This window comes from Chiloscyllium plagiosum, chromosome 5, assembly GCF_004010195.1.
Source record: "Chiloscyllium plagiosum isolate BGI_BamShark_2017 chromosome 5, ASM401019v2, whole genome shotgun sequence".
Classification (NCBI taxonomy): domain Eukaryota; kingdom Metazoa; phylum Chordata; class Chondrichthyes; order Orectolobiformes; family Hemiscylliidae; genus Chiloscyllium; species Chiloscyllium plagiosum.
In genome coordinates this window covers 7,468,651-7,494,521 of record NC_057714.1, presented here as the reverse complement: position 1 = coordinate 7,494,521, position 25,871 = coordinate 7,468,651, and the positions used below count along the sequence as shown (strand labels likewise).

The 25,871-nt window shown below is 39.2% G+C and overlaps 1 protein-coding gene across 1 annotated transcript in view; it reads right to left on the bottom strand.

Moving 5' to 3' along the window:
* Nucleotides 1–2,360: 2,360 nt before the first annotated feature.
* The window catches only part of LOC122550227 (3-hydroxyisobutyrate dehydrogenase, mitochondrial-like), a 136,579-nt gene continuing 113,068 nt past the window's right edge, over nt 2,361–25,871 (bottom strand). Inside the window, exons 8-9 of the mRNA XM_043690987.1 lie at nt 6,259–6,415; nt 2,361–3,015 (exon numbers count right to left, since the gene is read on the bottom strand). Of these exons, the coding sequence (XP_043546922.1) occupies nt 2,857–3,015; nt 6,259–6,415 (316 nt within the window). The 3' untranslated portion in view covers nt 2,361–2,856. The remainder of the gene's footprint in view (nt 3,016–6,258; nt 6,416–25,871) is intronic.

Sequence of the window (25,871 nt, the reverse complement as noted above, 5' to 3'; positions counted from 1 at the left end):
AACTACTCTTGCAAATTTGAGCTCATTTTATAAATTTAGAGTCTTTGATGTTGCTTGGAGAATTTACTTTCTGGAAATTATTGATGATGCAGACTATTGAAAGGTTATCAATGAAATTCACAGGTTCATCATTTTAAGTTTAACAGAAGCTTGTTGTCTATTCATAATATAGAAAAACTGGTACTAATATTTCTTTGAGCACTTCCATGGATTAAAGAGAAACAGATGGTTAGTTAATTATTAGGCACCAACTGTTCACAAATGTTCCTTGCATGAATAATCAATTACCCTTTAAAGAAACAATTATTCAAAGCGTATCTACATCATTACCAACAATTTTCTTTAAAACATAGCCACCAATTTCATCCAAACCAACTTTTGATTTTTGTTCATTTTTAGGCTCGAAGAAAACTCAGTACTTCCTTCTTGAGTGAGGGAATTCTTCGTGACCTACCCAATCCTATTAAATCAAACAGTCAGGACTTTTGTTGAGTTGGGGTGCAGGGAAGATTCTCTCTCAATCTTCTCATTGGCTATTTTAAGATTGACAGAAACCCCCAGGGTACCACATGATCATTGATAATAACTTCATGTATTGATCTTTAACTTTCAAGATGAAACAATAGTTAAACATTTTTGCTTCATCTTTTAGGAATGCTTTGTTCTAAGCAGCTTTACACAATTACATCAAATCCAATGCACGGATAATAAACTGTCATTATGTACCAACACTCAGCCATAGATCTATAAGAAAGCTCCAGTGGGTTGTTAACAAGAGCTTTTTGGAAGTTGATAATTGATTAACAGCTTCACTAAATGGAGATACAACTGCTACCCTAAATTTAGTTATCCACTAAAAATTAGCTGACAAAAATCTTAAAAAGCAATCAAATAGACAATGCAATTTCATTGTTAGCATGTTAAAGGCTGTAAGATTTTTACTCTGCAGAATTTTAAGTAAACAATTCCATATATAAAAGATTTTGCATGTTCGGGGAGCAATTTATAGAGAACAGGAAAAGATTAAGAACAAGAAATCAATTTAACCCAGTTATGAGTACTTGATATAAATAAATTGTTCCTGTCGCTTGGATTTATTGTTCACAGGTACAATCCAACTATATACATAGAAAGAGAGCCCAAACTAATCTAGAAGGAAAATAAAAGAGATTGAGCTCATCAGTCTCTAGAATCAAAGTTTAAATCCAGCTCCTTTGACCATCAGGAGAGCACCAATCAGTGCTTTTGAAATTTTATCACACTTTCATTTCATTTCAGTGAATGGCAGGGGTTGCCTTTCAGATTAGGGCAAAAGGGGTCAATCCAAAAGTTCAGCTCATGACCAAACTTTGGGGAGTCCTAGTATAAATTGTTATAATTTATTTGCAAAGACATTCCTTTGGCCTTTGATGCAAACATGTCCCAAATAAAAAAAAATTACAGTAATGTCAGGTTCAAAATAGTGAATGGTTGGTTCACAATGAGATTATTATTTTTTGCATCTGGCTTCCCAAATAACTTGTTCCTTTAAAAAGGAACCTTTGCACCAGATTAGCTGCTTTAATTCTTGGGTAGCAATAGTTGAACAACAATGAGCTTTACAACTTGTAGGTTGGTGGGCCTGCATGTTCATAAAGACTGGAACATAATTCCAGCTTCTGACTGCTATCATGGAACCTCTGCTGGAAGGTTGCAGAATGCTTGATGGTGACAAGATTGGCATCAGCAATGAGGCTATTGATCACTAACCAGTGGTCGCTCACCCTGCTAAATTACTGAAAGCAACACATCCACCAAGAAGCACATCCCTACAAGAACTGAATACAGTCAGACATGAAAGATAGGAGGAAAAGCAAATTGATGAGGAAAAGCAAATAACTTGTATTTTGCAACAAATCAGACATCTTTAGAGAGTCAAGTGTACAGGTTGCTGATCTGAAATAGGGGTAAAAATTATATAGGATCTTCCCTCTTAAAAACCCAACTAAGCAAATTCATAAATTCAATATTTAATTTCTTAGACAGAAAAGCAAGCAGTAAATTTAGAAAAGTGTTCAAACAGTGACAAATACATATTCAAATATGTAATAGCAAAGGATTTAAAATATCGAAGATATTTCCATTTATCATCAGTGAAAGCCAACTTCTATTTTCTTTAAGATTAGACTCACTTCCAGTCAGACTAAGGAGATGAAAGTCTTCTAAGAGTTTATAAGGACCACTTGTGAAATGAGATTAGGCACTTCAAACCACCTTCCTGTGGACTTGGATCAGAACACAAGACTACCCTTGGGACCTCATAATAAATTGGCCAAAGGTTCTGAATTGTATCAAATCAAAACTCAGATGATTGAATCCCATACATAAGTAGTAGAATTTTATTTCAATTTAAAATCACATTAATTGAATAGTAAAGAAAAGATAATAGTTGCCATCTATTTATGCCATGTATTATTTAGGTAAACAAATCAAAGTTAAAATGAAAATTTATAATTTATGTTTTAGTGAAGTAACGGGTAAAGAAGTTCAAAACAAAAACTAACTTCCTTATCATTTCTCATAAAATTACAATAAACCTACATAGTGTGTAACAGCCTCAAAACGTCTTCGTCATCTTGCTTGCAATTCAGTTTCAAAATGTTTTCATTATCTAATTCCACACAGTTAAATCAGGGAATTCATGTGCACAACTACACAAACTGTTTGCTAAGAAACTAGGCAGCCACTTTGGGACCATGATTTATGGCTATAGAATTATCCTGTTGTTTTTTTTTTGTCGGACAACTGAACTTGCTTGAACACTCACTGACAGTCCCATGCCTATTTTCTCAAGATGCATTTTGGTATTGGTCAAGTTTAAATATTCTCCTCTTCTCGCAGGAACTGAAACACTGAAGAGAAGTCTTTCTGAGCATAGCCCCTTGCGCACATCATCCTGTAAACCTGATGAGACAATGATCCTAATAAAGCAGGGGTTTTAGTGTTCGTCGCTGTGTTTTGTACTAATCCCAGATCCTATATGGAAGAAATGGAAGGAGAGTTAGAGAGTGATTTTTTCAAGCTCAGTTTCGAACTCAACACTGTGGTCCTATTCAAACCACAAATAACTGCATGATCATTATAACAAATCACAAGTACTTTGCAGTGATTTTTCTTTTAATCAGTGCCTGACGTGTATGAGAAACAATAACATTTCAGAATCTATTTGTCAACCTACTGAAAAGTTGGGTAAACTTTTTGTTTGTTATGAAGTGCACACTCATAAGAAGTCAACCTACGTGGCAAGTAGTGCACACTCAACTCTTTCCTAAATCCAGGGACATGACTGGTTTTCACCTCTTGCCATCTTTTAATCATGGCAAGAGCTAGTCATTTAACTGTTCAATTTTAATTTGGAATAGGATTTCACAGTCCTGATTCTTTTCTACTCTTTTCTCACTCTACCATACCCCATGTTGTTTCATTCAATCCAATTTAGTGACTCACTCATCTTCATAAGACTCAAAACACTGACGATTTCTCTCTACAGGAGCTAATGTCCCTGTTGAAAATCTGGTTTTCCTAGTTTTTCTTTTGGTTTTAAGGCTATAGTTCTCTGAAGGCAATTAATAAAAAAGGTGTGCATCAGTCTGTATCAGGCTCTAGTGATATACAGCAGTGTAGTAACTCAACACAGTGACTTTCCAAAATATGGTTCACTTGGTTCACAAAAGTGAGGAACTGGATTTGCTATCTCCATATAATGTGAGAAAAGCAGCGTGTGGTTCAGGAAATTTCCCCAGAGCATTAAAAATGGACAGAAAGATGACTCAGTGAAACTGCCCTTCCCATCAGATATAATATAGAGCAATCTAGAAAGTAATAAAATGACAAGAATATTCAACCAGAGGAACAAGAGTGGGCCATTCCATGAGGTTAAGACTCATGTCTGGCCTAACTCCATGTATCTGCCTTTGGCCCATATCCCTTAATCTCTCTGCTGACCAAAAATGTATCCATTTAACAACTGATCCTGCATCCTCTGGCCAGTTGAGACAGAGTTCCAAACATCTACCACCCTTTACTTTAGAAAGCACTTCTACACACATCTTCTGAAAGTCTGAGAATTAGGACCAGATCAATGTGCCCTAGTTCTAGAATCCCCAACCAGTGGAAATAGTTTATCTTGTCTGTCTTTTCCTACTAATATCTTGAAGACTTTGATCAGATCACCTCTTAACCTTTTAAATTCTAGGGAAACCTGCCTAATTTGTATAACCTCTCCTCATAACTTAACCCATAAAGTCCAGGTGTCATTCTTTGAAAACAAATATTATAGTCTCTCCAAGGGCAATATATCCTTCCTTAGGAGTGCTCAGATCTACAGTATTCCAAGTGGGGTCTAACCAGAGTTTTGAATAGCTGCAGTGTAGCGTCTGTATCCTAGCATACCCCAATCCTGTAGAAATAAAAGCCAGCATTCCATGAGATTTGTTGATTCTTTTCTGCACTTGTTTGTGACTTTTTAAAAATCGATCTATGCACCTGGAACCCCCACAGGCCACTTTGGCTATCTGCTGTATTTGACTTTGTACACCCAGGAAGTACCCTGATCTACCCTTTCTTGGTCCAAAATGGATAAAGCCACACTTGCTTACAATGAACTCCATCTCCCACAATTTTGCCCATTCACCCAGCATAAAAATTACAAATGAATATTGATGGACTATCTCCTGTGTCTTCAATGCTGCTTAACATGGTCATCTCCAAATTTGGATATATGACTTTCTACGCCATTAATAAATAATGTGAATAACTGAGGCCCTAACATAAATCTTTGTAGCATGCTACCGGTCTTATCCTTCCAATCTGAATATCAACCCATTACCCCTACTTTCTGCTGTCTGTCACTCAATGAATTTCCCAGCCATGTCAGTAATTTGCCCTCAATTCCATTCAATTCACCTTAGCGAAAGTTTCTAATGCAGTTTATCAAATACCTTCTGGAAGTCCATATAAGCAAAATCCATATACATTTCCCTATCCACTGCCTTAGTCACTCTTCAATTAAATTCAACGAGGTTTGTCAGGCATGATCTGTCATGAATTCATGCTGCCTCTCCCAGGTTAACTGAAAAATTTCAAAAGATGTTCAGTTACCTCATTCTTAACTACAGACTCCAAGAATTTCCCACCACATAAGTTAGGTTAATTGGTCTGTAATTCCCTCTTTCACCCTTCTTAAAGTGGAGTGATATGTACAGTTTTCCAGGCCAGAGAGACAACTTCTGTATCTAGGGAACTCTGAAAGTCCTGAAGTTAGGAAATCTACAATGCGCTTCCTTTAACATCCTCCAAGGGAAACTGTCAGATTCCAGGAATTTTTCACTCTTTAATTCCAGGGGTTTCCTTATTATCCATGTTTTAATCACATTAGATGTATTCAGTCCCCATCTCCAATCCATGGCTAATGTCAACAGGACCTCTGGCAAGCTATTCTTCTTTTCTACTGTAAATGCTGAGGAAAAACAATTACTCAACATGTCTTGCTTTTCCCTATGGTCATTGACAGCATCCTTACTTTCAGTCTTTAGTGAGCCAACATTGCTCCTGACCACCCACTTTCCTTTTAACTAACTATAAAATTTATTTTATTGACTTTGATGCCCCTTGCAAATTTCTTTCCATAATCTCTTTTAGTAGCCCTTATAAGCTGCTTTGTGGACCTTTGCTAGCCCCACTCAGCATGAACTGGGTTTTTTTCCTGCATTTTTTTAAGCCCTTTCTTTTAGTTTTATGCCGGCTTTTCTGCAAAATAGAGCTTTTCTCTCGGGGGTACAAATTGGTTTTGCATTGTTAAAAATTTCTTTTAACATCCTCAAAATCACCACAGCAAATCATCACCATTTAAAGTCATACCTTTCCAAATCCAAGGTTTGATCATGTTTAAAAAAAAATTGCAAGGTATCAAATGATCGGTTTATCATCTTGTCTGGAGAACAGAAGGAAAACAAATGGGCTAAGGTGTACACAATTTCTCCAAACATAAAACTGAAGGCTTTGTTGTGTGTGCCTAGTTACTTAATCCCAGTGAGGGCAGATCTGATGTTTGACAACTGACAGTAATGCAAGTATTATGAACCTTTAATCAGCTGGCTATGACATTAGAATATTTCTGCAGGCTTCTTGTTATTTAGCCTACTGAGGGAAGACATGTGGCATGGATGTTCTACAAAAGGACAGAGAAAACAAAAATTACTTTTGCTTTGTAAATAGTACCTTCGCCATTAATGATGCCGCAAAGCCACCTTGATAATCATTCGCGGAAGGGACACCATCCATCACACCCGGTACAGGATTGTAGGTATCGCTTGACCAGCATCGGCCTGAGCTCATATTCACAATTTTTGTCAGAAGCTTCGGGTCAAGCCCTAGCCTGTCAAAAGTTACAAACGAGTAGTTTTAAGGTCAAAGTGCCAGTACGGTTGACCAGTTATCTGCTGTTTGACCCTACATAGCCATTTGTCTCATTCTAGCAAGCACCTTCCAAAATGATACTGCATTTATTGTGGATTTATGACATACTTTAAAGTGATTCTAGCTCAGCCCAGCATATACAAATTGAACCAAGCTATTAAATACATGGTCAATAAACTTTAAAGAGACAGTACTGTCTGGATTGCACAGGCTAGATATGAATGGTGTTAAGGTAATATCCGTGTAACATTCATTCTTTTTCTTCCTCTAATCTGATTTCTTAAATTCTTGAATCTCAATAACTAAATCGGCCTTTAAACATTTCTCTCAGGATTTTAATAAAATGACACATATAGCAGCATTCAGCAGATACTGTTTTCTGACAGTCCATGTGGTCACCCAAATTCAAGCATGTGACATAACGTTTCCTCCCATTTTTCAAAATAGGTCATTTTAGTTCATCTTGTGGAGAAGTAATTGTTGCAATTTTTACAAAACAGGGAAACACTGGTATATCAATAAAGCTGCAACTGTGAACATTGTTCAAAATTGTTAGAACGAAATCATTTGGTCAACAAATTTCAAACTCGGTAGCCAGCCAAACATAAGGTTATAAATTTAATCACTATGATTTGCAGAAATTGGTGGCAAGCAGTTAAGAGAAAAACGTAGATTTTTTTTGCCAAGGTTAAAAGTCTGACAGCAGATTGCAATAAATACTTTTTTGAACATGCAATTAAAGCACAAATGAAACTGAATGTTCTGAAAAAGAACACAAGTGGTCAGAAGACATTAACTTGGAGGTTTGTAAATAAATAAATGCAATGACTAACTGTGATCATAAACAAACTGTGTCCACTAATATTATGAATTACTGAGAAACAGTAGTTGCTTTATTAAATGAAAGATTAACAATCATTAATAAATGGGTGACATTTTGAAAAGCCTTTTGTCAACTACTAGAATTGTACACTTCGTGGCCTTTTATCTTAGACTATCAAACATTGTCCTCAATCATGCAAGAGGAAGAAAGTTGAATATTAGAACAGTCTAAACAACAAAGTAACACAACATAAGTTATATCTTCATGGCCTAGGTTTCACAAAAGTGTCCAAAATAAAAAAAATACAATTTTTGACACCTCTCGTGTTTGCACAGGCGCAAAGAGTTACGTTACACAGACGAGCCACTGGAAACATGGATTGGAACTGCAGGCCCCCACAGATGTCGATAAAGAACACAATGCAGACCGCTTATGATATTGGGACCATTTGCACAACTGGTCGTTGCTGACCCACTGTCAACTGCATATGTATATATACTCAAATGAATTGTTCAATTAAATTAACCCTCCAATGCGACTGATATTACGCTTAACACCTACAATTCTCAGACATTTATAATGTCTCCATTAACCCTCACCTAACCACACATAATATTTGTGAATTGTTTGAAATAGTTTGGATTCTCCTTATAAAGTAAACATTTCCAGAAATGTCAAAAAAACACCAATTCATACAATTGGGTGTGCAATATTTGTGTAACCATTCAGAACCAGATAAGCAACAGCCAGGCAGAAATCAGAGAGAGAGTGAACTATTGGCCCTACTGAGAAGGTGACAAATTCAAAGAAACAAGGGGTTAAGAGTAATTAGCATTAAGCTATAAGATTGCAGAACCTCTCTATAATTGTTAAGACTATGCTGATCACAACACATCAACAGTGGGAATGAATCACCTGTATTGTTAGTGGTTAATACAATGATCAAACTTTAGGATTCCTTCGAACGGACAGAAATTACCAGAACCAAAAATTTGTTGGGGATGGGGGAGATTGAAGAAGGAAGACAAAAGAGTGAATGAAAGAAAAGTGAAATTGAGATAGAAAAGGAAGAAAGAAAAAGAAAATAAGAGGGAGGGAGAACAGAGGAGGGGAAGGAGGTTAGAAAAAGAGGGCAGGAGAGAGGGAGTGGGATGGAAACAGAGAGGAAACTGAAAGAGGGAAGCTTTACTGCTCTGAAAATTGTAAATAGAGTTATTGGCTGAGTTTAGACAAATGGAAGCTGCTGGGGGAAAAATAAAATCCTCTACATTTGGTCACACAACTAATCATCTGACTCAAAACTGAGCTTCAAAGCCCTTAGGTATGTTCCATTCATTTCAATGTTTTAAGAGGGTAATGTGGACACCCATAGCCCAAATTCCATTTGCCTTCTCAATTACCTGTTGCACCTGCATGCTAAATTTCTGTTTCATGTACAAGACCACCCAGTTCCCTCTCTGCTGCACTTTTTTGAAGTCTCTCTTTCATTGAAATAATAACCCGCCTTTTGATTCTTTCCATCAAACTGCATGACCTTACACTTTATTATTTCAAAAGCCATCCATCAAATTTAACCCACTTATTCAACCTATCTATCTTGCATCCCTTTGCAGACTCCTCATGTCCTCATCACAACAGGCGTACCCACCTACTTTTTTGCATCATCAGAAAATCTGGACATATTATACTCTGCCTTCTGCTCCAAGTCATGAATAGAGATTGTAAATAATTGAAGTCCTTGAGCTGATCCTTCTGGCACTCCGCTAGTTACATCATTCTAATCTGAAAAAATGTGTTACCTCTGTTAATCAATCCTCAATCCATGCTAATGCATAACCCCAATTCCAGGAGCTCCTATCTGGTGATGGCTTGAATGCCTTCAGAAAATCCAAATACACTACATTTACCAGTTCCACTTCATCAACTGTGCACATTATATCCTGAAATAACACTGGAAAATTGATCAAACATCATTTCCCTTTCATAAAAATCATGTTCACTCTATTTGATTGTCTTAAGCTTTTCTGGATGTCTTGCTATTTTTTCCTTAATAATGGACTCTAGCATTTTCTTAATGACAAATGTTAGACTAACAGTTTCCCAATTTCTGTCTCCCTCCCTTCTGGAACAGGGGTGTTAGATTTGCAGTTTTCTATCCTGCTGCAGCTCTCCCAGAATCCAGGAATATTCAACCAATGTCTCCATTATTTATGCAAGCACTTCCTTTACAACATCTTTCCTCCATTAACACCTTGCTTATCTGTTACGTTTGGGATATTTAGTGTTCCCTGTGAAAACCAATGAAAAATATTGGTTTAAGTTACCTGCCATTTCCCTGTTGCATGCTCCAAGGGTCCTATATTTTCGCTACTCTCCTTTCATATATCCATAAAAACGTTTGTTATTTGTTTTTATATTTCTTCTCAATTTACTTTCTTAATCAATTTGCCCGTCTTAATTAGCTTTAAAAGCCATCCATTGCTGGTTCCTAAAACATTCTCAATCATCTGACTTACCACTCATTGTTGCTGCTTTGTATGTCTTCATTTTTAATCGGACATTCTCCTTGACCACCTTCATTAATCACAGGTGGAACAGTTTACTCTTCGAGTCCTTTTTAACTGGAATAATGCTTTCAGCATTATGAAATATCTACTTAAATGCCTGCCACTCCTCATCCACTGCCAACCTTTCTTCATACTTCTGTGATAGCTATTATTTAAGTTGAGGACACTTTGAGATTCGAATCCTCTCCCTCAAATGAAATGTGATCACTATTTCCTTGGAGGATCCTAGCCTACAACATGGTTCATTAATTGCACCGCATTATGCATTACTAGATCTAAAATAGCCTGTTCTCAGCTAAGATGTCTGAAGTATTTTTCTAATTAGCAATCCATTGTACACTTTATAAATTTATCTTCTATGTCGGCCTTGTCCATCTGATTTGTCCACTCAATATGAGGATAATAAAATCACTCATGACACTCAGTGTCCTTATTTTCTGCCTCCATTATTTCCGATGACAAGGCAACTCTTCAGGGGCCTACAGCCAACTCCTATCCATGACCTTGTTCCCTGCATATTCCTTACTTCCACCCAAACCATCATCCTTTTTTAACAAAGCCACCACACTTCCATTTCTTCTTTGCCTGTTTTTCTAAAACATTGAATACCCTTGGATTAGAGTTCCCAATTGTAGACACTACATCGCTGTGATACTATCCAAATGACATCATTTATTTCTATTGCGGGCTTCAATCCATCAATCTTGTTCCAAATAGAGTCAGAGAGGTGTACAGCACAAAAACAGACCCTTCGGTTCAACTCGTCCGTGCCGACCAGATATCCTAAATTAATCTAGTCCCATTTGCCAGCATTTGGCCCATACCCCTCTAAACCCTTCCTATTCTTGTAACCATCCAGATGCCTTTTAAATGTTGTAATTGTACCAGCCTCCACCACTTCCTCTGGCAGCTTATTCCATACACCCTCCACGTGGAAAGGGTGCTCCTCAGGTCCCTTTCAAATCTTTCCCCTCTCACCCTAAACCGATGCCCTCTAGTTCTGGAATTCCCCAGCCCCAGGGAAAAGACCTAGTCTATTTACCCTATCCATGCCCCTCATGATTTTATAATGCTGCATGCATACAGATAAAGTCTTATCCTTTGACTTTTTAAACCACGCTTACTGTCTTTGGTGGAGTGCCTCAAATAGCTGAATGTGTGTACCCAAGTTTATAAAAGAAAATAAGGAATATGTCTTTCTTTACTTTCTAACTGACCATGCAAAAAAAAAAGTAGGATTCATTATTCGCACCAGCCAAGCAGAGTAAAAACTATTTTTTAAAAAAATACAGTCAGTCAATGTATATACAGACACAGTAAATGGCTGAGAGATGCCGGCACTAATCATGTGACCTGACCTGACTCACTAGTCTAGCCTTCCAGACCACTCTCCAAAAATCAATGTCATTCAGTCAATAATATCCAAAGAACCTCCCAATGCATCTGGAATTCTCACAACTGTGTACTAGTCTGGTACAGAAATGACAATCTCTAAGAAAAAGGAATGTACACAATAGCAAGTTACACCCATTTTACATGAGGTGTTGATGACGTTTCACTTCAACTCACAAAGACAACACTATCTGCAAAACAAGCCTGTCTGGAGAGTAATGGTTTCTTGGGTTACATGACTCCCTCAGTACTAAACCCAACAGCTTTCCAAGTACAGTATACAATTTTGAAACAGCTCTATATAACATCTACTGAGTATCAGGATGCTTCAAAAATATCTCTATCAGTCAGGGTATGGGAGTGCAGTACATTACTGCACAAGACAATGCTAAAATATTTGCATCCATCTTCAGCAAGAACTGCTGAGTCGATACTCTGTCTTGGCCTCCTCCGGTGCTCCCAGCCATTCAATTCAGTCCACATGACATCCAGAAACCGATGAACGCAGTACAGGTATATACTGGAAAGGTTCCGGGCCCATGTGACATTCCGGCAATAATAATGAAGACTTGTACCCTGCAACTAGCTATGCCCGAGCAAAGTTATTCCAGTGCAATAGCGCCTACACGGTTATTTGGAAAACGTGCACTAACAGGACAGATCCAACTTGGCCAATTATCGCCCCAGGCACTCTTATCAGGGAAGTGATGGAAAGAGTTGCCAAAAGGGCTAACAAGTGACACTGGATCAGCACTAACCTGTTCAAGTTGTGTTCTGTCAAGGCAACTTAGCTCCTAACCTCATTACAGCCTTGGTTCAAATGTGGACAAATTAACCAAAGCACAACACCCAACTCTCGTCCAAAGAAATGGGCACGGAGGCGGAAGAATAGTTCAGGATCATGTTGTGCCCAAAATGCATTAAGGTGGGGACGCAGAGATAAAACTGAGACCTCTGATGAGGATAGAACATTCAACAGAAGGTCAAATCGGATAGTAAATATGGGAAAGTCAGAGGATTGAGTCAGAGGAAAGAGGAGGGGAGGAAGGTTCCAGAGAGTTGTGTGTATCAGAGTTGTTGTATCTTGTGTTCCTCGATGCCTGAAAGGAAATGACAAAGTTTCTCGCCAGCATGTCGAATGAGTTGGGGGAAGTGGTGGAACTGGGCAGCGCGAAGTGGTGCAGTTGGAGAGACCGTTCGAGAGCATGCACATGATGACGCATGGCCCTGAGTGTAGATCTCAGGATGTGGCGAGACCAGTTGCCTTGGGAACGTTGAACGTTATAGAGATTGGGAAAACAAAATGTAGACTAGGTGACTGCTTCATGGAACACTTGCATTCGGTCTGCAAAAAAGATTCTGAGATCCAATTGCCTGCCGTTTCAACACACCACCTTGTTCCCTAGCCAACACCTATATGTCAGGCTTGCTGCAAAGCTCAGCACAAGCTGGAAGAATTGCTCCTCATTTTCTGCTTGGGAACTCTACAGCTTCTGGACTCAATATAGAATTCATCAATTTAAGGGCGTGAGCACCTTCTCCCTCATTGGTCTTGTTATCACAGTGCTATTACACGCTACCCTTGTTAGCTACTAATAGTCTCCATTAGCAGCCATTCTCCTAGGCTGACCATTACCTACTGTTTAGTTTGTCCAACTGTTCTCTCTTTGGGCTGTATCTCCATCTACTGATTACTCTTTACCCCCTTCCCCCACCCGATCTTCTGCAGGTAAACTGACATTTTCCTAGCTACCCTGGAGTTCTGAAGGAGGGTCACTGGACCCTAAATTTTAATTCTAATTTCTCTCCACAGATGCTGCCAGACCTGATTTTCCAGCAATTTCTATTTTTGTTTCTGTAAAGTACTGCCCAGATACCCATGTCTAAAATTTCCATTTCATGGGAGACTGCAGTAGTAAACCTTGCCACCTGTACAATGTTGAAAATGGGTCTATCTGGTCTATGCCAGTACTTATATTCCACACGATGCATCTCCTACCCAACAATCATTCCCTTTATACACTTATGCAAGTTGCCCTTATAAAGGCATGTGCCTCAACTACACCATGTGGTTGCAAATTTCACATTCTAACCATTCTCTAGGTACATAACTAGTATAAATTGGGAAATGAATAAGAAAGATCCCAGACTCATATAAAAATTGCAATGACTCTTATCACTCAGGCCTATAATCAGGCCAAACAAATATAACCTTCACCAATTTTCACACCAAACTGATACAGTAAAGTCACCATCGTCCCAGAAGACCAGAGGGCTGCTCTCTTGTTTGAGAGATGACTGGTAGTGAGTTTTATCTGAGAGTCACCATACTTCAGGCTACTTTATTTTGAAACAGAAAGGCTGTCTACTACAGTACTGAAAGTCAATGTATTGTGGTAGTGTACATGGCAACAACAGTCCATGAGTCTAGCTCGGAGTCAGCTTTGATGCATTTTGTGGCTGTATCCAGAATTTGTTTGAAATGTATATTTCAGGTGATGCCCCTTCCCCAAGGAGAACATGTTACTTGCAGAGTAGCCAGGCTATCTGGTGCTTTTCTTCTTTGTTCTCCAATGACTAGCATTGAAGGCATGTTGTTATGCCTGAATTTATATCCTACGCTAAAGGGAGATGGCGGCATTACACAGAAAGCCATTTTCACTTTTACTCTTTTATTTGTTTCTGTGATGTGCATCACCAGCAAAGCAAACATTTATTCCATCCCTAATTGCTCCTGAGAAGATAGTGATCTGCCTTTTGTGATTTGCTGCAGTCTTCAGGGAGCACGTAAATAAGGTCGCTAGGAGATAGAAGATTTTGATCCGCTGACAATGCAGGAATGTGAAATACTTTTAAGAAAGGATGTTTTGTGACTTGCAGGAAAAACTTCGAGGTGGTGCTGTTCTCATGCACCTATTGGGGGTCTCATGGTATTCCCAGAACCTTATATGCCAATTAGCAGAAGCATTTTCCAAATATGGAAATGAATTTCTGAATACTGTGAGAGGGTTGGATTTGACAGGGTTGTTTTAGTGACTCATGGAAATATGCAACCCAAGATGCCAGGTGGTTATCAAGCTGGTCTAGAACAACCCTTGTTGGTAAATAACCTGCCGCCACTTAAATTTGGGCTTTTATAGAATGATTACTTAAGATGGATGTCAGCAAGCAGCATATACCACAGAAGATTAATCCATTGACAACCGGTAACTTCAAAAGTGGACAAAACAAAGACAGAAAAGTAACAACTTGAAAGTAAACTCAAAAAAGTGACTTCTGATCATTGTTAAGTAGTATAGAATTTTGAATAATGCTAAACAAAAAACATCTTTCCAAAATTTTTCATCTTCCACTCATCAGGACAATTCTCATGAATACCACTAAGGGGAAAGCCAACATTTATACTGTACAAGAGGAAAGTGATGATTGGTTGGCATGTGGACTGCAATTGGTAGAAATGTTGTAATGGAGAATCCATCAGTTATCATAGAGGCATAGAGGTGTACAGCACAGAAACAGACCCTTCAATCCAACTTGCCCATATTACCAGGTATCCCTAAATTAGTCTAGTCCCATTTGCCAGCCTTTGGCCCATATTCCTCTAAACCCTTGCTATGTAATTGTACTAGCCACCACCACTTCCTCTGACAGCTCATTCCATACACACACCGCCCTGTGCGTGAAAAAGTTGCCCTTTAGATCCCTTTTAAAATTCCCTCCCCTCTCCCTAAACCTATGCCCTCTAGTTCTGGACTACCCCACCCCAGGGAAAAGACCTTGTCTATTTACCGTGTCCATGCCCCTCAAGATTTAATTAACCCTCTACAAGGTCACCCCTCAGCCTCTGATGCTCCAGGGAAAACAGCTCCAACCTTCAGCCTCTCCCTTTTGCTCAAACCCCCCCCAAGTCTGGCAATATCCTTGTAAATCTTTTCTGAACCCTGTCAAGTTTCACAACATCCTTCCAATAGGACTGAGACCAGAATTGTACACAACGTTCCAAAAGTGGCCTAACCAATGTCCTGTACTGCCACAACATGACCTCCCAAATCTATACTTAATGATGATTAACAATTAAATGCCTGGCTTTGTCCAAAGATTACAGCACATCCTTTTGACTAAAGGCAAGCACACATCATGTACAACTGGTCCATGTTAGCAATAGTGCCAAACTTTAGATATAATTCTGCACTTGGACAAGATTTGCTGTATAATCCCGAATGTATGAAGAATTACACTGACAATCAATTTAGGATTATCAGTTGGAGTTTAAGTGTGATGCACTTGCATGTACAGGAAGCTACATATATTAATACATGGTGAAGTCGGAAAGAATATGTATATAAACTGCATCTGTTTCAAATCAACAAAATTGGTGATAGCTATTCACTGGTTAATCTCTCAAGATAATGCCATAACCCATCAAATTAAACTGCCTGGTTAAAAGTCTGGAAGTTAACTATCATAATTAACTATATTCTTCAAGGCAACATTTTTCCCAGAGTCCACTTGCCAACCAATCAGCACCCTTAGTATCAACCTTGATTTTCCCCTTCAGTTGATATTCTTGCAAAGTGACTTTTAAAAAAAGTCATATCATTAAGATGCTCCTTCTTAACAAAGCATTTCTCATTTTCCACAGCTTGCTGACCCTTTTAATTTGGAGAAATATTATTAGAATGAGATGTCAAAATCCACTAACTCATTTCACACTGCTCGGGAAAGATCAAGATTCTGTTTAATAAATAATGACTTCCATGAGTTTACATGAAACAATTATTAAAATAATTTTTAAAATTTGACCCTTTTATTGATTTCTATTTCTCTGACTTTGTTTCAGTTGCTGGACGGACAGGAAGATAACATGGCTTATAACTAATTGGGCTCTAACACCACAAATTGTACTCCATGACCGAATAAAGTCTTTGAAATGAAACTCTATCTGCTGAGGTCACAAGAGAGACCAATATTGGGGGTGGGGACAGGGAGGAAGGTTGTTGGTGGTGATGGCAGCAGCGGCGTGTACAGTAACTCCGTCATAATCTTGTGACATTAAAAAAGGTTGTCTTCACAACATAAATGCTGCTTATACACAGAGACCTAAACATGGGAATTTATTTTTAAGAGTTCAAAGTGGATGGAATCATTTTAAAATGTATAAAACACTAAAATACTAATTTTATTGCAACTGCACTTATGCAACCTTCTTCAAATATTTTAGAGGTCACTAAGTTGCGAAAAAATCATGATTTCTCAGGTAGCTATTGTTTAGAGGTTGCTTGTTGAAAATAAAAATTGGTTTTCAATAAAATGCCTACATCTCTTCATATTTAGTTGTAACAGAACTTGTTTAAACAAGTTACAAGTATGTAAAGACATTCGTTCAACCCTAACCCATTTCTCTCCACCAACCCCCACAGAAGTCAAGGGATGTTGAGGAGGATGAAGCAGAGTTAATAACTATGGCAACAAGAGAAAAATCATAATTTGATTTATGTTTCCTTATTAAATGTAAGAAATGGAAAGTAACCATACAGTCATGAATGAAATCTCCTGAGATAGCTCACAATTTAATCTGCAACTTTCAAAACCTGGCATTTAGTACAGGATATAAATCTCTTTGGGGGAACTGTTATTCTTTAATTCAAAAACATTTTTTCAAGTGTATCATTATAATAGCACGTTAGAAGTTTTTGTTATGTTATCCTTCTAAGAACCATCCCACAAGTGCACACATAACTGACAGTTTAAATTGGACATGTTATTAAAATCAGTTACTGAAATCTTCTCTTTCCACTGGGTCCATGTTTGTAATGGCCTCAAACCTGCCTACAACATAATTGTCATTCAGATTGTGCCTCTCTGAGCAAGTCATGCTTCAGTGGAGGGTCTGAGTTTCCATTTGAAAATCAACAAATTAATCCTGGACAGGTATCCAAAAGGCCAAGTTTAATAGGAAGCAGCTACTGGGCCCTCAACCATGATAAAATGTTATTGCTGTTTCCCTGTAAATTGGGAGGAACATGTGATATTTTCTACATAGGAACACTGTTGCTATTTGAGTGATCTACTGCTCAGGCTATCAAAATGCTTGACAGACGCTGTCAATCCTCATAATAACATGTCACTGGGCATGCAAGCACACACTTACAACCTCTCCAGCATCCCTTAGTGCTGAAAGAACCAAACCAATTTATTAAATAAAATAGGTCTTCACCTTAACACATGCGCCCATTAGCAATGTATATTCTACAGATCCTTTTTCTCAATATAGTAAATTTGGTTATTGAGGAGGTTTACTACATCAAATGATTACTTATGTAGCATACCTATTGTGACACTACAATATATTGTTGCAAATTTATACTTGCTGATATCAATTTTCTCTCTTGCCATTTAGAAACCTATAAATCTGTAAGAGATAACCAAAGCCTCTATTAAAGAATAATTCCATCCTCCTGCAGAAAGTACCTCTGATACGGAAGAGAACAAACCAGTGGCTTTACTGTAACATTAACACATTGTGTACCATTTTGATGTAGGAAACATCAACGTGGTTAAAAAAAAAGTTCATGAAGCTATTTGGTGAATTTCTAGATACATTAGACTTTCAGAGATTTGCTCCATTAAGTTGTGAACAAAATTTTGTGCCATGTCTAATTTGGGTTTCTGCCCACCATACACGTGGAAAGACACCAATCAAAATCACAAATATGACTGTGACCTTTATATGTGGTCCCTTCTCATCTTTGCTACAGCCTCTCAAATAGTGAACCACACCACACTTTTTCACTAATTATCCTCCATTGTCCAGCTGAGTGGGACTGCCCTTATTTAGTTTCATCAACTATAAAGAATATGGAGCAATTGCTTTTCTTTCTATCATCTCCAACACCATGCATGGGTGGATCCTTGGTTCCCTTCTCTACCTAATGAATATGTTGAATTTGTATTACTGATGTAAACTCTCAGTACCTAGCTGTACCTTTCCACCGTATCTCCTATTCAAACCAACTCTTAGTTGGCAGAATGGTTTCTCCAATGTTCATTTACTCTCACATTTTCTGCAAATTATTAATAAAAAAAATTAAGGTATCATCTTACTGCCTCCTGCCACCACCTAAGGCCACGGATTCAATCTGCCCATCTAAGCCATTCTCAGTTTAAACCAGACTGCACAACCTTAACATATTTGCGCATTGAGATCTAAGCTTCTGACCCTGTACACTCACAATCACAAGACCTGCTTACTTACTTCCACTTAAGAGTTTCATTAATTGTTTGTCCGTTCCAGTCACATCCAAGCTGGTGCTGAAGGTCTCAAACATGTCTTTGTTACATCTAGATTCAACAATTAGAAAGCAGCCTTGGCTAACCTATCCTCGGAGGCTAAGCTGCTGCTTCAAAACTCAACCTATGGAACTACAGAATGGCAGCACAGAACAACCTTAGCCACTCACGACAGTTGAATCCATGCCAGCATTGCATGAGCAATTCAGCTAATCCCACTCCCATAATCCATCCATTGGAGGTGTCCACACAGGAGGAATTGGGAGCAGTGAGTAAAAAGTTAAATTGAAAGTCGGGATTACAGCCTAACCCTACTACAGGTACACAATCCATTATCCGAAATGCTTGGGATCAGCTGGTTTTCCGAATACAGACTTTTTCGAATTTCAGAATAAGTGAGTTTGATGGTGAAATTTTTTTTTTAAATCTTACTGAAAAGCAGACACAATGTGAGTAAAATGGGCCTTGAAACAGAATAGAGACCTGCACATCACATCTGAGTGACACACATTGGAGTGGGTGTTGGCTTGGGTTAACTGTTTGCACACCAAACAACCTTGTTAAAGAGAAAAAAAAACTTCACAAAAAATCCTTCGAACTTTGGAGCTTTTCGGATTTTGGGATTTCGGATAAAGGGTTGTCTACCCATACTTGCGGATAGAGTCGGCAGAAAGAAAGTAGACTGAGGTATGGTTCGAGTTTGCAAAAGAGAGAGAGAAAAAAAGAATCAACTGTGACACCCAAGGAAGACCATGACTTGAACGGTTGGTGCATATCGTGGCTTAAAGTTTCCCTTTTTCCAGAATTTGGAGTTTGTCGTCTTCCAGTGGTGAAAGCGTATAGCCAAGACAAATAATTTGAATCATATCAACTAGATTGAAGGCAAAAAATAGGTAACGGAGTAGTAGCTCAGAAACACAAGTTGTTGTTTATGAAATAAAAACAATAGGCAAATCAATCATCAGAATAAGTTGAGAATTCCTATGAAGTTAGTTCATTGAATAAATAGAGGCAAGGAGGTAGCTTGGACTGGTAGAACATGCATTCTGTTCCTTGTCGAAACTTCAGGATACTTTCCACCCCTTCCACAAGCCCATTCACAGGAACGGTTGCCTGCTTCAGCAGCACAAACACTGTTTCAGAGTTGATCTGACATCATCAGTGCTCATCCTTAAGTTTGAAGATAGAAAGACATTTACAGAAAGCAAATGCACAGAAGCTACACAGCAGGGTAGGAATCAAATAGTTATATGGGGGGCTTAAACTGTCCTAATACAGTCTGGAACAGTACTACTAAGGGGCAGAAAGGCAAGAGTTTTTAGAAACAGAAAATAGGTGTAAGTCATTCAGCCCTTAGAGTCTGAGATTAATTATAATCATAGCTGATCATGGCTTTTCCATCTTTCCTATTTGAATTTTGCACCAGACAGAAATGAATAATTGTTGCAGTTCACCCATGTGCTCTTTGAATGTTTACCATTGCCTTCCCACTGTCATCCCTTTAAGTAATGTCCCCCCCCGACTCCCCCCAATCTATCATAGCCAACTTGTGCCTCATATAATGTAGTTTCTTTATTTAGATTTAGAATCAGCTCCAGAATCAACTACATCACTATGCGCCTTAAATAAAGAATTCTATCATATTATCATCGCTCATCCCAAAAGGCCTCACACAACCAGACTGCCAGTTAATCCTTTTTAGTCAATCTAGAATGGCCTGTTCTCAAGTGGTTTTCTAAACATATTGCCCAATAAACCATCCCATACACATTCTAGACACTCCTCCAGGACATTGTTCATTTGATTTGCCCACTTTATGGGGCGGCACGGTGGCTCCATGGTTAACACTGCTGCCTCACAGCGCCAGGGATCCGGGGTCAATTCCTGCCTCAGGCGACTGTGTGTGTGGAGTTTGCACGTTCTCCCAGTGTCTAAATTGCCCGTAGTGATAAGTGCATTAGTCAGGGATAAATATAGGGGGTAAGAGAATGGGTTTGGATGGGTTACTCTTCGGAGGGTCGGTGTGGACTTGTTGGGCCGAAGGGCCTATTTCCATACTGTAGGGAATCTAATCTAATCTATATCCAGATCAAAGTCAGCCATAATTACAAATGTTCCTTTATTGCATGCATGCCTAATTTCCTGTTTACTGTTATTCCCAAGATTAGTTTAGGTGTCGATACATTTTTTTTTATTCAATGTTTCTCAGTTGTAACTATACAGGTTCGACATTGCTGGTATTAATCTTTCCTCACTACTGCATTAATTTTCTCCTTAGCCAGCACTGCTACTCCACCTTTTCCTTTTAATCTGTCCTTCCACTCCTGGATGTTCAGTTCCTATCCTGGTCACCTTGTAGCCATGTCTCCATAACTCCATCTGAAACAAAACCTCTTAGATGAGTAAGCTGATTAAATTGATCTTGGAATCTTGATCATGGAGCAGTGTACCAAGGATTGGGGCTGATCTTTGAGGATCTAGGCAAGAAACTTTTCACTCAAAGGGTCATGAATCTTTGCAACTTGTTACTCCAAAAAGGTTGTGCTTTCTCCCATCTCGGAATATATTTAAGGTTTAGACAGATTTTAGCCTCTCAGAAAAGATAGGAATATTTAGGAAGTGGGCAGGAAAGTGGTGCTGATCAAACATGATCAGATTGAATCATGGAGAATGTTCAAGGAGCAGCAAGTTTTACTCTTCCTCTTAGAATCCCTACAGTGTGGAAGCAGGCTATTCAGTCCATTGAGTCTATGTCACCCCTCAGAAGAGCATTCCACCCAGACTCACCCCCCTACCCTATCCCTGTAACCTTGCATTTACCATGGCTAATCCAGATAGCCTGCACATCCCTGGACACTACTGGCAATTTAGTATGGCCAATCCAACTAACCTGCACATCTTTGGCCAGTGGGAGGAAACTGGAGCACCCGAAGGAAACCTGAGCAGACATGGGGAGAATGTGCAATTTCCACATAGACAGACAGTCACCTGAGGCTGGAATCAAAACTGGGTTCCTGGCACTGAGAGACAGCAGTGCCAAGCAGTGAGCGACCATGCCACCTGGCATTTATTCGATTTCGTTACCTGATTTTTCAACAGGTGACTATCTTATTCTCTTTCAAAACCCACAATTGAATTTACCTTCACCACCTTCCTGTGCAAAGCTTCCCAGATCCTAGGCATTTGATGTGGCAAAAAAAAACTTTCTAATTTCACCTCCAGTCTTTTGCCAATCACCACAAGTCTGTATCCTCTAGTACTCAAGCCAAAAAGGTAACAGTTTCTCTCTATCTACTTATCTAGGGATAGTTGAGCTACATGAATGATGGGCAATGACCAAATCCATCAAGGCAGAATCTCACTATCTTCCCTCGATGATCAACACCAATACCATCAACGAATGGCAAACATCTTGGAGGAATTAACATCAACCAAGAATTGAACTGGACTAGCCTTATAATTATCGCAGATACAAAAGCAGGTGAGAAGCTTGGAATTCTGTTGAGTACCTCACAGTACACATTGCTGTCACTGTGAGTAATATCTACAAGATGCTTCGTCAGCAACTCATCAAGCCACCTTCTAAATCCTTTATCGTCATTGCTTTGCAGGACAAATGCAAGCAGTGCTGCTCATATCCCACTGCTACTCATTCTCAAATTATGCACCAACCTGAACCTGAAGCTGTTGTTTCACTGTTACCGGGTCAAAGTCCTGGAACTCCCTTCCTCAAAGCACTGTGGGTGTACCTACACATGGACTATAGCTGTGCAAAGAGGCTCAACACCAGCTTCTCAAGGGCAGTTAGGGATGGGGCCAGCTAATGCCTACATCCTGTGAAATAAATACATTTAAAAAAACCCTCAATTCTGAACACCCTTACTGAATTTCCTCTCTGCTTTCTTTTTATTTAAAAAAATTCTCACCTTCTCCAAGCTGTTCTTGTAACTGAAGTCCCTCATCCCAAACAATTTCCATAAACTGTTTCTGCATCTGTCTAAAACCTTCACAGCTTCCTCAAGTGTGCTGCAGAAAATTGCACACAATACCAAGATGGGGTTCTATAAGAGTTCACCAAAATTTATTTGATTTAGTATTCTACGTCTCTATTAATAAGCCTAGAATCCCAAGTAGCTTTTGAACACTTTCTCAAATCATTGAAGTTGTCAGTGCAATTTGTGTACGTGTACCTACAGGTGCCTCTGCTCCCACATCCCTTGTAGTATCATACCCATTATTTATCTAACATTTCATTTCCTTGTTCTTTCTACCAAACATATGACTTCATTTCTGTATTAAATCTCACCTGCTACATGTCCACATATTTATGCAGTTCAGCTGGATCTTCTCAAACTAAACTATCTTCTTCAAAGTTGACAATCCTTATTTTTAAGTCAGCAGCTACAAAACATCAAAAATTGTATTCGGTCTGTCCAAGTACTGGTCGTTAAGACATCAAGAGTTATTGTGGCTCCAGCACTGACCCCTGGGGCACACCACTATTTACCTTCCTCCAGTGCAAAAAGGATGTAAAGATAAATACAGCAAATACAGGCCATTCACTTCAATTTCAGTGGTGGAAAACGTTTTGAGGCCCAATCTCACTTCTCACACTTTTAGCAAATTCATACCCATGTCACCACTGTACCTGTTATTTCTTGGGCCTCAACTTGCTGACAAGCTTATTACCAGGCACTCTGAATCAAACCTTCTTTTGGATGTCCATATCCACCATGTGGCACTGAGGTGTTATGGTAGTACTATTGCATCTCCAGATTTAAGTCCAACCTCAGAACTTGATGGTCAAGGAAGGGGTGTTTAGAATGTGGCTAAACAGGTTGAGGGTCAATTAGTGACCTCTTCTAACGCACACCAAAAAGAGCTTAAATTCTTGGTCATCCATGTGATGAGAAGCAATTGGAGTCACTACCATCACTATCCAGAGCTGTAGCCTACAACATGTATGATCAAATGTATGTTGCCACAGCAACCCAGACTGGGTGGGGCTTAGCTGGAATTTCACCACTGCAATCTCCCCTCTCAGTCACTCACCATTCTCTGTGCTGGAAATGTATCACAGCTTCTAGGTAAAAATCCTGGAACTTTTCACCTCCTCCCCCCCAAACAGCATCATGCATGTACATACAACAAATGGACTACAGTAGTTTGGAAGGACTGCATATTTTTACTTTTGTGTTTTTAAAAGCTGGGGATTGAAAGAAGAAAGGTTTAAAATATTAGGGTTAGAAAAAGTGCCTGCAGGTTTGAACGCAAGTAACTGGATATCCATGAAGGTCATATTATCACCTGTTTGAACAACCTGTAATTAAACTTTCAATTGCAACATGGAGGTGAGGGTGTGGCAACAAGAAGCAGATTGATAAAACACACCAGTCCACAAACCAATAAGACACCTTTTAGCCTGTTGAATAGCTTGGAGCTGTAAACGAATTAGGGAGGTAATTTGTACAGAGTGAGAGAAAGAGAGAACATAAGGGCCATGGAGATAATATGAGAGAGAGAGAGCGAGAGAGGGAGGGAGGGAGGGAGAGAGAGGGAGGGAGGGAGAGGGGGAGAGAGAGAGAGAGAGAGACAGAGACACATACACAAAGAGAAAGCACTATGTGCAGATTTTCTGAGGCCAGAAGCTCCCTGTTCTCTGCAGTCAAAAACACAGTTTAAATTTGAATTACTTTTCCTGCAGCACTTGCTGTAACTTTTGAATTGATTAATCAGTGACGTTTTTGAAGTGAATTAGCTACTCTGTACTACTTATAAACCAGTGGGAGCTTCGAGAAAGACAACCAAACACACAGAATCTGGCTAAATAAGGTTGAATAATCTCAACAATGAAATCAAGAAGCAAACACCAGTAAACTGATTCTCCAGCTTTTTTAAACATCATCAATAATCTAGTCTCCATATCTATTTGTAATGGGGTGTGTGCGTGTAAGGGGGAGTTTCAAACAGAATTAATTTGTAGTGGTGTTGTGTGCTAATGGTTTATATCTGTTTAATAAATAATCATTCACGTTTAATATAGAAACCTGGCCTCTGTTTTCTATTGACCATTGTTTGAAAGTCAGGTAAATTGGGATACTGTTAATACCTTTAAAAAAAATTAACATCTGGTATCACATCAGGAATAGAAGAGCTAGATTTACGGTGTACTAGCCTTAGCAGGTCACAACAAGTTAAAGGAGGCAACTCACCGCCTTCTCACGGGCAGCTAAGGATGGGTAATCAATGCTAGCTCAGCCAGCAAAGCCAACATCCCATTAATGAAATGAAAAAAAAATCCTCTGGCATTGCCCTTCTATCTGTGGAGGGTGGGAAAAGTATGGTCAACACCTTTGCCATGTTTGCCCTTCCTGTTAAAGGCATTGCCCAATGCATCCCTCAAAGTTGGTAAGTCACCAGGACTGAAGTACAGCAAATCTTTCCAATATCTCACCCAATTTTCTTTTCAGCCAGGACATCAACTACCTTATTGTTCACTATGACTTTCGCAGCATCTTAGAGTCATAGAGATGTACAGCATGGAAACAGACCCTTCAGTCCAACCAGCCCATGCCAACCAGATATCCCAACCCAATCTAGTCCCACCTGTCAGCACCTGGCCCATATCCCTCCAAACCCTTCCTAATCATATACCCATCCAAATGCCTCTTAAATGTTGCAATTGTACCAGCCTCCACCACTTCCTCTGGCAGCTCATTCCATATACCTACCACCCTGTGTGGAAAAGTTGCCCGTAGGTCTCCTTTATATCTTTCCCCACTCACCCTAAACCTATGCCCTCTAGTTCTGTACTCCCCGACCCCAGGGAAAAGACTTTGCCTATTTACCCTATCCATGCCCCTCATAATTTTGTAAACCATATAAGGTCACCCATCAGCATCCAATGCTCCAGGGAAAACAGCCCCAACCTGTTCAGCCTCTCCCTATAGCTCAAATCCTCCAACCCTGGCAACATCCTTGCAAGTCTTTTCTGAACCATTTCAAGTTACACAACATCTTTCCGATAGGAAGGAGACTAGAATTGCATGCATTTTCTGAACCATTTCAAGTTTCAAGTCTTCCAATGACAGGAAGACCAGAATTGCACACAGTATTCCACAAGTGGTCTAATCAATGACTTATACAGCTGCAACATGAGCTTCCAACCCCTATACTCAGCTCTGATCAATAGAATAAATCATACCAGATGCCGCCTTCATTATCCTATCCAATTATGACTCCATTTTCAAGGACCTATGAACTTGCACTCCAAGGTCTCTTTGTTCAGCAACACTCCCCAGGACCCTACCATTAAGTGTACAAGTCCTGTCCTGATTTGCCTT